This window comes from Salvelinus namaycush, chromosome 5, assembly GCF_016432855.1.
Source record: "Salvelinus namaycush isolate Seneca chromosome 5, SaNama_1.0, whole genome shotgun sequence".
NCBI lineage: Eukaryota > Metazoa > Chordata > Actinopteri > Salmoniformes > Salmonidae > Salvelinus > Salvelinus namaycush.
The window spans coordinates 67,983,643-67,996,356 of record NC_052311.1 but is presented as its reverse complement, the minus strand read 5'-3'; the positions used below and the strand labels follow the sequence as shown (position 1 = coordinate 67,996,356).

Sequence of the window (12,714 nt, the reverse complement as noted above, 5' to 3'; positions counted from 1 at the left end):
CCCTCTCCTACCCTACTCAAAATAATGCACAGTATATACAATATATCATTGGAGGCTGGTGGGAGGAGGTATAGGAAAACCGGCTCATTGTAATGAGTCAAAAATTTCGTTTCCATATGTTTGATACCATTCCATTTATTTCATTCCAGCCATTACAACGAACCCGTCCTATAACACTTCCCACGTGCCTCCACTGCAGTATACAAATATGCTATAATATACACTGAGTGTCCAAATCATTAAGAACACCTGCTCTTTCCATGACATGGACTGACCAGGTGAAAGCTATGATCCCTTATTGATGTCACTTGTTAAATCCACTTCAATCAGTTTAGATGAAGGGGAGGAGACAGGTTAAAGAAGGATTTTTAAGCCTTGAGCCATAGATTGTGTATGCGTGCATTCAAAGGGTGAATGGGCAAGAGTAAATATTGAAGTGCCTTTGAACGGGGTATGATAGTAAGTGCCAGGCGCCCTGGTTTGAGTGTTAAGAACTGCAACGTTGCTGGGTTTTTCACACAACAGTTTCCTATGTATCAAGAATGGTCCACTACCTAAACGACATCCAGCCAACTTAACACAACTGTGGGAAGCATTGAAGTCAACATGGCCAGCATCCCTGTGGAACGCTTGACACCTTGTAAAGTCCATGCCCCAACGAATTGAGGCTGTTCTGAGGGAAAAGGGGGGTGCAACTCAATATTAGGAAGGTGTTCTTAATGTTTTGTACACTCAGCGTAGATTAAAAGACGTAGTTTGTAGTGTAAAATCGTGAACAGAGGAATATTGTTAAAATGTACAACAGAATAATTACTCTCCCTCCCCCTCTCTCATCAGCACCTTCACAATCTCTTGCCAATAATTAATTAATAAGTAAACTTGTGACAGATTGATATTTTATTACAAACCATGTAAATCCATATCATTAGATTCTAAGCCACTCAGACATACACTCAGACACACGTTTTCCACTCAGAAACACACACTTTTCCTTCAAAATTCACTCATTCTGCGATCAGTCTCTGGTTCTTTGTCTGTCCACTTTCCTCAATCCGTTCTCTCTTTCTTTCACTCTCCTCTTCCTTCCTGTTCCTCTCTTCAGAAGTCGCCTGTATGTTCAGTTTTGTCTAATGGTTAAGGTTGGGATTTGAGGAGGATATGCTGATCCTAGGTCTGTCCCTACAAGCATCTTTTACCTGGAGCCCCAATCAGGAGGGGCGGATAAAAGATCAGGACATGACGTTACAAACAAGGAAGTGACATCATTCACGTGAGTCGCGCTCCATTTCCTCATTCTCCAAGAGGTGGGCAGGTCTATAGCGGCTCACGCCCCTCCCATCCACAACTTGGAGGGCGGGGTTTCGGCAGGTGTTGTCCATGCTACCCAATGAGGTGTACCTGTCAGGAGACGGACAGAGGACTCAGTCAGAGACTAGGACAGGGGAGTAGACAGTGAGAGGAAACAGAGGACATGCTTGATTAACCTCTCTAGGGTACGTGGGACGGTAGCGTCCCACCTCTTCAACAGCCAGTGAAACTGCAGGGCGCCAAATTCAAAACAGAAATCCCATAATTAAAATTCCTCAAACATACATGTATTTTACACCATTTTAAAGATACACTTGTTGTAAATCCAGCCACAGTGTCCGATTTCAAAAAGGCTTTACGACGAACGCAAACCAAACGATTATGTTAGGTGAGTAACTATTCACAGAATAACACAGCCATTTTTCCAGCCAAAGAGAGGATTCACAAAAAGCAGAAATATAGATAAAATTAATCACTAACCTTTGATGATCTTCATCAGATGACACTCATAGGACTTCATGTTACACAATACATGTATTTTTTGTTCGGTAAAGTTCATATTTATATCCAAAAATCTGAGTTTACATTGGAGCGTTATGTTCAGAAGTTCCAAAACATCCGGTGATTTTGCAGAGAGCAACATCAATTTACAGAAATACTCAACATAAATGTTGATGAAAATACAACTTATGTATGGAAGTTTAGATGCACTTCTTAATGCAACCGCTGTGGCAGATTTCAAAAAAGCTTTACGGAAAAAGCAAACCATGCAATAATCTGAGTCGGCGCTCAGAGCGCAATCAAGACACAAATATATCCGCCATATTGTGCAGTCAACAGAAGTCAGAAATAACATTATAAACATTCACTTACCTTTGATGATCTTCATCAGAATGCACTCCCAGGAATCCCAGTTCCACAATAAATGTTTGTTTTGTTCGATAATGTCCATCATTTATGTCCAAATTCTTCCTTGTTGTTCTAGCGTTCAGTACACTTTCCAAACTCACGACGCGCGGGCAAGTCCAGCGGAAAGTACGGACGAAAAGTAAAAAAAGTTATATTACAGTCCGTAAAAACATGACAAACGAAGTATTGAATCAATCTTTAGGATGTTTTTAACATAATTCTTCAATAATGTTCCAAACGGAGAATTCCTTTGTCTTCAGAAGTGCGATAGAACAGAGCTCGCTCTCACATGAACGCGCATGGTCAGCGCATGTTCAGGTCATGGTAGACCTTACTCAATCCCCTCTCATTCGGCCCCACTTCACAGTAGAAGCATCAGACAAGGTTCTAAAGACTGTTGACATCTAGTGGAAGCCTTACGAAGTGCAACATTACCAATATCCCACTGTATCTTCAATAGGAGCTGAGTTGAAAATCGACCAACCTCAGATTTCCCACTTCCTGATTGGATTTTTTCTCAGGTTTTTGCCTGCCATATGAGTTCTGTTATACTCACAGACATCAATCAAACAGTTTTAGAAACTTCAGAGTGTTTTCTATCCATATCTACTAATAATATGCATATTCTATCTTTTATAGCTTTGTAGCAGGCCGTTTACTCTGGGCATGCTTTACATCCGGACGTGAAAATACTGCCCCCTACCCCAAAGAAGTTAAGAGGTGTGTATGTCGTCTTACCCTTTATCATATAGAATACAGTAGGGCACATATAGAGTCCTCAGGAATGACCAGATATCATGATACGTCCAGTCCTGATGGAGGGAGACAGAGAGAGGGGGAGGGAGAGAAACCAAGAAAGAGGGGGGGAGACACAGAGAGAGAAGGAGAAAGAGAGGGAGGAAGAGAGAGCATTAGAAGTATATCACACAGATACCCTCAGAAAGGGATGTCATGTCATGACATCATGTCTCACCAGCAGGGGGTTGACCCTCATGTAGTCCGGCCATCCAGGGTCAGTGAGACACATGGGTGTGAGTGTGTGTGAGTAGGGGTCAGTCCTCCTGGTGCCCATACACACAGCTCTCAGCTCCGGCCTCCTCTCCTGTACATCACTCAATGCCTGCCGAATACTGCCCTCCACTGAGAAAATCTCCAGGTCATACCTATGGGAGACAGGATGGAGCTCTGCTAAATAGTGAGCCAAAGTCTCTGTATAATAATACTGTAATACATTTTATTATCAGAGTTTTGCTCAAACTCAAAGATGCAATGCAGATCAAGCTACAACCATACACAGACTTGTTGGGGACAGAAAAAAAGTACATAGCTAACAGAGGTGCAGTATATAGGGATTGAGGAAACGACCTAGCGATGCTAACGCTAACTACAGAGACCGATAGCGCACCTCTTTATTGTGTCCTGGAGGAATCTCTCCATCTCTGGGAAGGGAGAGACGATGCGAATGTACAGAGCCTTTACCTTGTCCTTACCCTCCGGATACCGCCTGTGAGGGAGGGGAAGAGAGAAGGAAATAATAAATACAAGGTAGATTTTCCCAGTAAACAATCAATTCAGACAGGATAACACAAAATATGGGTTAAAAGTCACATATCGTCTCATTCCTTCATTCCGTCTTTATTGCCCTCTCTCACCGTTTCAGTGCAGCGTAATATAGATGTAGTAGAGCAGTGCAGTCTTTGCCTCCATTGAAGCCCACACAGATCTCCCCTGCCGAATACTGATCCAGAGCAGTCTCTATGGTCTTCAGAGCGTTTGTCACTTTATCACCCAGCGGTGTGCCTATGGGAGATGGAGTTCATACAGACAGTTGGGGTCATGGGAAATGTAGTCACTGTCATTTTTTATGGGTACTCTACCTGTCCCTCCCTCCACCACCCCTCCCTCCTTTGCCCTCTCTCACACACACCGCTGTTGGCCAGTGTGTAGACCTCCTCAGTAGCGATGGACACAGGGTCCGTGACCAGGGGAACCACACTGCCTTTGGGCATCTCCTCCAGCAGCTGAGCCCGGGCCTTCTCCACCTCCTCAGAGCTGTCTGAATCCAGCACCAACCTGACCCGGTGGTAGTTACTGAGCCAGTCAGGGTAGGAGCCCAGAGCCGCCCTCTTCCCCCAGCCCGCCTGCAGGCGGGTCAGCACCGGGGCGATCAACGCCTCGTCTGCATCCACAAACACCTACAACACAACGCAGGGGAATACGTAACATTATAACAGGCATCCATTGCAGCAGTGGTCCTGTGCAGGCTTTGTTCCAGCCCAGCAAAAACACAGCTGATTCAGCTCATCAAGGTCTTGATGATTAGTCAATAAATTGAGTCAGATGTGTTAAATCTGAGATGGAACACAAGCCTGCCCACCCTGTGGGTCTCCAGGCCCAGGAGTCATGCGACGTTTGTCTACATATTGAAAACGTCCTGGCGACTGTGTTGTAGTGGAGCCAGACGGTTGGTCACCTCACCTCTCGTGTGTGGAAGGTGGTCCCTGAGCCAGCGAACAGGTGCTCCAGACCGTTGAAGGCTCTCTCCAACAGAGACGGGATCCCAGGGAAGATGTAGACGTTACGCACACTCACCTGGGAATGACACAGAGACGGAGTCTGACACCAGCATGACATCAAGCATGTCCAGACTCTTAAGAAAGCCGATGGCACTCATATCTCCTATCATTAAAATATATTTGACCTGGTTTCAGACACTGACCATCAGGTAGAACGATCATGTTTTCTACATGATATCATGTTATACTACAGCGTTAAAGAATACTAATTTCTGATTAGCTAGAAGGGCATTCTAGAATGACATTAAAACCAGATAACTGGACAGTTGGAAAAGATATCGGGACGCCATGCAATCATGACGCAATATGCGCCTACACATGCAGACCGTACTTGTTACAGGAAGCTAAACCAACAACTGCACAAACTGAAATTGGATAAATTGTAAACGCAGGTCCAAAGCAGAAAAAAACGTAGCTAGCTAGCTAGCGTGGATTTGTTTTTGCAGAGACATTTTTTTGGAGCAGTGAGTGATAAACATGAATCTCTCTGGACCCAACCAATGCTCCCTCTAAACTGTGCGTGTGCACAGGCGCGACGCAGTAGAAATAAAAGCCTGCACAGAGAAGCACGAGATTGAATTTCACTTAACTTTCTAGAGTTTTTCCCCCTTAGTTAACACTATGAACATTCGTTTCCCTTTACTGTGGGAATTGTGCAATAAAATGCAAATGAATTACTTAAAAATCATACAATGTGATTTTCTGGATTTTTGTTTTAGATTCCGTCTCTCACAGTTGAAGTGTACCTATGATAAAAATCACAGACCTCTACCGGCTTTGTAAGTAGGAAAACCTGCAAAATCGGCAGTGAATCAAATACTTGTTCTCCCCACTGTATATATACACACACACACAACTCAGCAAAAAAAGAAACGTCCCTTTTTCAGGACCCTGTCTTTCAAAGAAAACGATATCATAACCGCCATCGATAAAAGACAGTACTGTGCAGCCGTCTTCATCGACCTTGCCAAGGCATTCGACTGTGTCAATCACCACATTCTTATCGACAGACTCAACAGCCTTGGTTTCTCAAATGGCTGCCTCACCTGGTTCACCAACTACTTCTCAGATAGAGTTCAGTGTGTCAAATCGGAGGGCCTGTTGTCTGGACCTCTGGCAGTCTCTATGGGGGTACCACAGGGTTCAATTCTCTGGCCGACTCTTTTCTCTGTATATATATCAATGATGTCGCTCTTGCTGCTGGTGATTCTCTGATCCACCTCTACGCAGACGACACCATTCTGTATACATCTGGCCCTTCTTTGGACACTTTGCTAACAAACCTCTAAACGAGCTTCAATGCCATACAACTCTCCTTCCGTGCCCCCCAACTGCTTTTAAATGCTAGTAAAACTAAGTGCATGCTTTTCAACCGATTGCTGCCTGCACCCGCCCGCCCGACTAGCATCACTACTCTGGATGGTTCTGACTTAGAATATGTGGACAACTACAAATACCTAGATGTCTTGGTAAACTGTAAACTCTCCTTCCAGACTCACATTAAGCATCTCCAATCCAAAAACAAATCTAAAATCGGCTTCCTATTTCGCAACAAAGCCTCCTTCACTCATGCTGCCAAACATTCCCTCGTAAAACTGACTATCCTACCGATCCTTGACTTCGGCGATGTCATTTACAAAATAGCCTCCAACACTCTACTCAGCAAACTGGATGTAGTCTATCACAGTGCCATCCGTTGTATCACCAAAGCCCCATATACTACCCACCACTGCGACCTGTATGCTCTCGTTGGCTGGCTCTCACTAAATATTTGTCGCCAAACCCACTGGCTCCAGGACATCTAAGTCTTTGCTAGGTAAAGCCCCGCCTTATCTCAGCTCACTGGTCACCATAGCAACACCCACCCGTAGCACACGCTCCAGCAGGTATATTTTTCCTTACAGTTCTCTGCTGCCAATGACTGGAACGAATTGCAAAAATCATTGAAGCTGGAGTCTTATATCTCCCTCTCTAACTTTAAGCATCACCTGTACACAGCCAATCTGTAAATAGCACACCCAACTACCTCATCCCCATATTGTTACTTATCCTCTTGCTCTTTTGCACCCCAGTATCTCTACTTGCACATCATCATCTGCACATCTATCACTCCAGTGTTAATGCTAAATTGTAATTATTTTGCCTCCATGGCCTATTTATTGCCTTACCTCCCTAATCTTACTACATTTGCACACACTGTACATATATTTTTATTTTGTGTTATTGACTGTATGTTTGTTTATGTGTAACTCTGTTGTTGTTTGTGTTGCACTGCTTTGCCTTGGCCAGGTCACAGTTGTAAATGAGAACTTTTACTCAACTGGCCTACCTGGTTAAATAAAGGTGAAATAAATCAAATAAAAAAACAGATCTTCATTGTAAATGGTTTAAACACCGTTTCCATGCTTGTTCAATTAACCATAATTAATGAACATGTACCTGTGGAACGGTCGTTAAGACACTAACAGCTTACAGATGGTAGGCAATTAAGGTCCGTTATGAAAACTAAAGAGGCCTTTCTACTGACTCTGAAAAACACCAAAAGAAAGATGCCCAGGGTCCCTGCTCATCTGCGTGAACGTGCCTTAGGCATGCTGCAAGGAGGCATGAGGACTGCAGATGTGGCCAGGGTAATAAATTGCAAGGTCCGTACTGTGAGACGCCTAAGACAGCGCTACAGCTGTCCGTCCTGTCTCCCTGATCGTCAGGATCGGTACATCCGAACATCACACCTGCGGGACAGGTACAGGATGGCAACAACAACTGCCCGAGTTACACCAGGAACACACAATCCCTCCATCAGTGCTCAGACTGTCTGCAATAGGCTGGACTGAGGGCTTGTAGGCCTGTTGTTGGCAGGTCCTCACCAGACATCACCGGCAACAACGTCACCTACGAGCACAAACCCACCGTCACTGGACCAGACAGGACTGGCAAAAAGTGCTCTTCGCTGACGAGTCGCAGTTTTGTCTCATCAGGGGTGATGGTCGGATTCGCGTTTATCGTTGAAGGAATGAGTGTTACACCGAGGCCTGTACTCCTGAGCGGGATCGACTTGGAGGTGGAGGGTCCGTCATGGTCTGGGGCGGTGTGTCACAGCATCATCGGACTGAGCTTGTAATCATTGCAGGCAATCTCAACGCTGTGCGTTACAGGGAAGACATTCTTCTCCCTCATGTAGTACCCTTCCTGCAGGCTCATCCTAACATGACCCTCCAGCATGACAATGCCACCAGCCATACTGCTCGTTCTGTGCATGATTTCCTGCAAGACAGGAATGTCAGTGTTCTGCCATGGTCAGCGAAGAGCCCGGATCTCAATCCCATTGAGCACGTCTGGGACCTGTTGGATTGGAGGGTGAGGGCTAGGGCCATTCCCCCCAGAAATGTCCAGGAACTTGCAGGTGCGTTGGTGGAAGAGTGGGGTAACATCTCACAGCAAGAACTGGCAAATCTGGTACAGTCCATCAAGAGGAGATGCACTGCAGTACTTAATGCAGCTGGTGGCCACACCAGATACTGACTGTTACTTTTGACCCCCCCCCCTTTGTTCAGGGACACATTATTCCATTTCTGTTAGTCACATGTCAGTGGAACTTGTTCAGTTTATGTCTCAGTTGTTGAATCTTGTTATGTTCATACAAATATTTACACGTTAAGTTTGCTGAAAATAAACACAGTTGACAGTGAGAGGACGTTTCTTTTTTTTGCTGAGATATATATATATAAAAATAATGGTCCCTCCACCCCCGCCTGGGATATGGATGCCCGATGAAGACTTAAGGGTGGAAACGTTGTAAATAAAATCACCTGGGAGCAGGAGCAGCAGTGTGCGGAGTTATCCTTTCTGTTTTCCATTTATGGATCTGTGCCATTCACTTTGAACTGGACTGTGTACAGCATAAGCAGTCGTGAGTAGATGAGCTTGTTTTGAGATCAAAAAGTGAGAGCTGCATGTAGCCACTTGTGCACATTTGTTCATATTCTCTGCTAGTTAGTGAGTTATTAGTCCAGTTATAGATCATTTGTAGTCAGCAATGGGTGAGTGGATGCTTCCTACAAGAGCACAAAATGTGTACATGTCTAGCCATCTTTGAGATGCAAGTCAGGTAAAGAGCTTTTTTTTGTCTTAAAAAGGGACAGTGTTGTATTTTGAGGCAGGCTTGAATAAGATAAGTAGCCAATAGGCAGATTGTAGCATAATTTGTCTAATTCTCTGTAATAATGGTATGGGAATAATAATGCTTTTTTTTTTTGTAAAGTGGTTTCTTGCATCAAACAACATTTTCAGTCACCTCGTCTGAAGGACAAGTGGATAAACAGGTTAATGTCAAGCCCTGCATGTTTTTTTCAAAAGTCTCATGGAATGTACGCCTACATTGAGCACCACACATCGGCTGCTACTGTAAGCTGACCGATAGAACAGCTATTTCCATGTACAAATATTATGGAACGCATTTTCTACATTGTTTTTGATGGTAGGCCACTCTGTTAGGCCTACATTATGATCAAATAGCCACAGTAGCCTACTTGACCACTGTCTGAAAACTAACTTAAAGCGGTTACAGCCTCAGTAAATGTGCGCTGGAAGTTGCACAGAATTTTCACAACATTCAAGTTTGCGCTCAGCAGACCTGAAATTGCTTTTAGGAAATTGTTTTTAGGGAACATTGGTCCATACTTTTGCAGTCATGTCACAAGTGGCGCTATGCTGTCAAATCCTGCCACATATTTCTAGTTTGACCAGCTGTTTTCAGACAATTGTATTTTTTTCCCATTTGGTTGTCATATTGGCAGGTTTGCTAGCAACAAACTATTTAGCTAGCTTATAGCCTAGTGTTTGATATGCAATGTGATCTCCTCGTAATGAACAGTGTCGACTGTCCTGACGAGAAGGCAAACTTTTCTAGCTATACCAGGCAAAATCGGGCATTATCAGCTCATTGTTATCGATTTATTCAAATGAATGTCAATAGAAAACATCTACTTTGCTGTTAATCTTGCTGAAGAGTTTGTGACTGTTAGCCATAGCTAGCGGGCTAGCTAGCAAGCAAGGGATAAGAATGTTGGCAGCAAGCATGGCAACGGGACAAAGAACAAACAACTGGTTCACGTCCATAAATATCGAACTAATCATAACGAACCACTGGGTCGAGTCTTTAGCAACCAAAATATGAGTATGAATTTGCTTATATAAGTGAAAATATCAACAAAAAATTATACCGGAAAATGTGTGCTTAGTATTGTTTTCTTTGGCAAATGTGGTATAAACGGGATAAACAGCTTAAACAAATGCAACAAAATAAACGTTGCTGTTATTCGGCTGCAGAGGTCGGGACTGTGTTGCTGTAGCTAGTTGGCTCCGCCTCATCCCGCTCTGCCGTCCGTTGTTTCCAAGGTAATGTACAGAACGTGGGCGTTTATCCCTTACATGTTAAAGGAATCAGATGATGCATTTTGCATCAGAATGATGATGTGGCAAGTGACGCGTTACTTCTTGAAAGTCCAATATCTTGACTTGACTGCTAACATTCAAAACATTTAGGGACTGTATCAACAGTGGACTAATGAGAAAAAAAATACCAAAACATATTTTTTGATTAACAGTAGTCAGCCACTGACCAGTGGGTAGCGTAGTGGCTGTCCAGTCTGAGGGTCAGTGCCGTAGTTGAGCTTGGCCGAGCGGGGGACCATGGCTAGCTTCATGGCTGCACTCTCCCTATCCACCACCCCAAAGAACTCCTCCACCAAACGGGTCAGCTCCGGGTGGGCATGCAGCTCCTCCTCAAATGCCATGGCAACGCTCTCGAAGGTGACGTCATCGTGGGTGGGGCCTATTCCCCCAGAGGTGAGCAGGTGTGTGTACTGTGGGGCCAGGAGGGCCACCTCCTTCGAGATGACCTCCTGCTGGTCAGGGATTACTGTGACACGCTGGACACACACTCCCAGCTTCCTCAGCGCTCGTGACAGGAAGGCGCTGTTAGTGTCCACCGTGTGACCCTGAGAGAGTTGGGGGTAGAGGGAGGGAGAGAGACCCTTTAAATTAGCTAACTCCTAAGAGATAGGGACTTGGGGAGGAGGTTGTTGTCAGAGATCAGGCATATTCCACTCAGTACCAAAGCGCCCATCTCCAGTATCACCTTGAGTATCTCGTCCCCGATGATGAGGATGGCTGCTGTGACAGCACCCCCTTTCTGTTGACAGGAGATACCGCAGCTCTGGTGATTCTGAGCCATGGTTACAGTGGTGACCTGGACCTGGGTGGCCACTCTCCTCACTCGCACCGCTGCTCTACTCAGCCTGGACACAGCCTGCAGCATCCAGACCTGAGACAGAAAGAGTGGGGGAAGAGAACCAACTAGAGAGGTAAGCAGGGAAGGAGAGGGACATGGAGGGTGAGTTATGGAGGAGTAGAGGAGAGGGAGAAAGAAAGAAAGGGGAGAATGGGTACTGAGCAGTACATACTAGTTCCAACAAGATCAAAATGTAGTCATTGGACAGCAATAAGTTTGTCATCTTATTTACATAAGGCAGGGAGGAGTGTTACATACACAGGATTTCACCACAAATGATTGTCTAGTTAGCTTGCTATTTTATTTGAAATCCAGGCATTAACTTGATGAAGTTATGGTGGCTCAAATGTGTTGCTGTCTAAGTTCAAGATACATGTCTGCTGTAGTTATAAGCCACCTGCCTATCTAGAGTGGCAGCCCTCATTCTCCACATACAACACCTGTTCTGCCATTCACATTCTGTTAAAGGTCTCCAAAGCACACACATCCCTGCGTCGCTCCTCTTTTCAGTTCGCTGCAGCTAGTGACTGGAACGAGCTGCAACAAACACTCAAACTGGATAGTTTTATCTCAATCTCTTCATTCAAAGACTCAGTCATGGACACTCTTACTGACAGTTATGGCTGCTTTGTATGACGTATTGTTATCTCTACCTTCTTGACCTTTGTGCTGTTGACTTTCCCAATAATGTCGGTACCATGTTTTTGTGCCGCTACCATGTTGTGTTGCTACTGTACCATGCTGTGTTGTCATGTTTTGCTGCCTTGTTATGTTGTTGTCTTAGGTCTCTCTTTAAGTTGTGTTGTGTCTCTCTTGTTGTTATGTGTGTTATGTCCTTTATTTATATATATATATATATATTTTTTTTAATCCCAGGTCCCCGTCCCCACAGGAGGCCTTTGGTAGGCCGTCATTGTAAATAAGAATGTGTTCTTAATAACTGACTTACCTAGTTAAATAAAGGTTAAATTTAAAAAAGTAAAGGGCGATCTCGCCACGGTCATTCCGCGAGGAACAAGCCAGCCACAACCATTGCATTGGACCAGATACGGAAAAGGAAGCGAGACATCCCACTCGCACATATTTTTCTGGTTCATATTAAGTCTATGAACTAAGCAGACCAGATCCAGCTGCTATCCCTAAAGCAGACCGGAACTATGACAACTGTTTTCAAAGGTAAACGGCCTGCGTAAGATATCTTCATTTAGCCTATGATTGGACATCATATGCTAACAGCTAGCTAGTTACCCTGCGCAACGCGCACAAGAGTTTGTATATAACCATGATCATTAGTTTAATGGCAACGTGATACCCTTTCTACAGATCATAATTTATCTCTGTTGTGACAATAGATAGCAACAATCATGTAATTGATAACCCGTGTAATCAACAGACAAGTGCTTACCCTAAAGTCGCATACGTCCTCGTAATGTATTTGCCGACAAACTGCATGTCCTTCAAACACAGGGCGGCTCTGGCGAGCCAATCAAGAGCAATAAAGTGTGAATCCAGAAAGCCAATGAGCTGTGAGAAGGCGGGACGGAAAGTTCCCACGTGTTTATGTAGCGGAAGTACAGGGTGTGCAGTGTTACACTGATAACGTGGTTTTGTATAGAAGGGATACAACAT

The 12,714-nt window shown here is 44.5% G+C and overlaps 1 protein-coding gene across 4 annotated transcripts; it reads right to left on the bottom strand.

The window, feature by feature from the left end:
* Positions 1-874: 874 nt before the first annotated feature.
* LOC120048817 (FAD synthase-like) lies at positions 875-12,565 on the bottom strand. Of its 4 annotated transcripts, none has more exons than XM_038995062.1 (10): positions 12,491-12,565; positions 10,933-11,150; positions 10,415-10,792; positions 4,696-4,809; positions 4,145-4,412; positions 3,870-4,017; positions 3,623-3,721; positions 3,191-3,380; positions 2,956-3,029; positions 875-1,398 (listed from the first exon to the last, which is right to left on the bottom strand). In XM_038995062.1, the coding sequence occupies exons 2-10, from the start codon at positions 11,110-11,112 to the stop codon at positions 1,263-1,265; spliced, it is 1,587 nt and encodes a 528-aa protein (XP_038850990.1). In that variant the 5' UTR covers positions 11,113-11,150; positions 12,491-12,565; the 3' UTR covers positions 875-1,262. The 4 variants fall into 4 exon arrangements, with proteins under 4 accessions (XP_038850990.1, XP_038850992.1, XP_038850991.1 ...); XM_038995064.1 differs by having other exon boundaries at positions 10,933-11,118; positions 12,491-12,558; XM_038995063.1 differs by lacking the exon at positions 12,491-12,565 and adding an exon at positions 12,035-12,453.
* Positions 12,566-12,714: the final 149 nt, after the last annotated feature.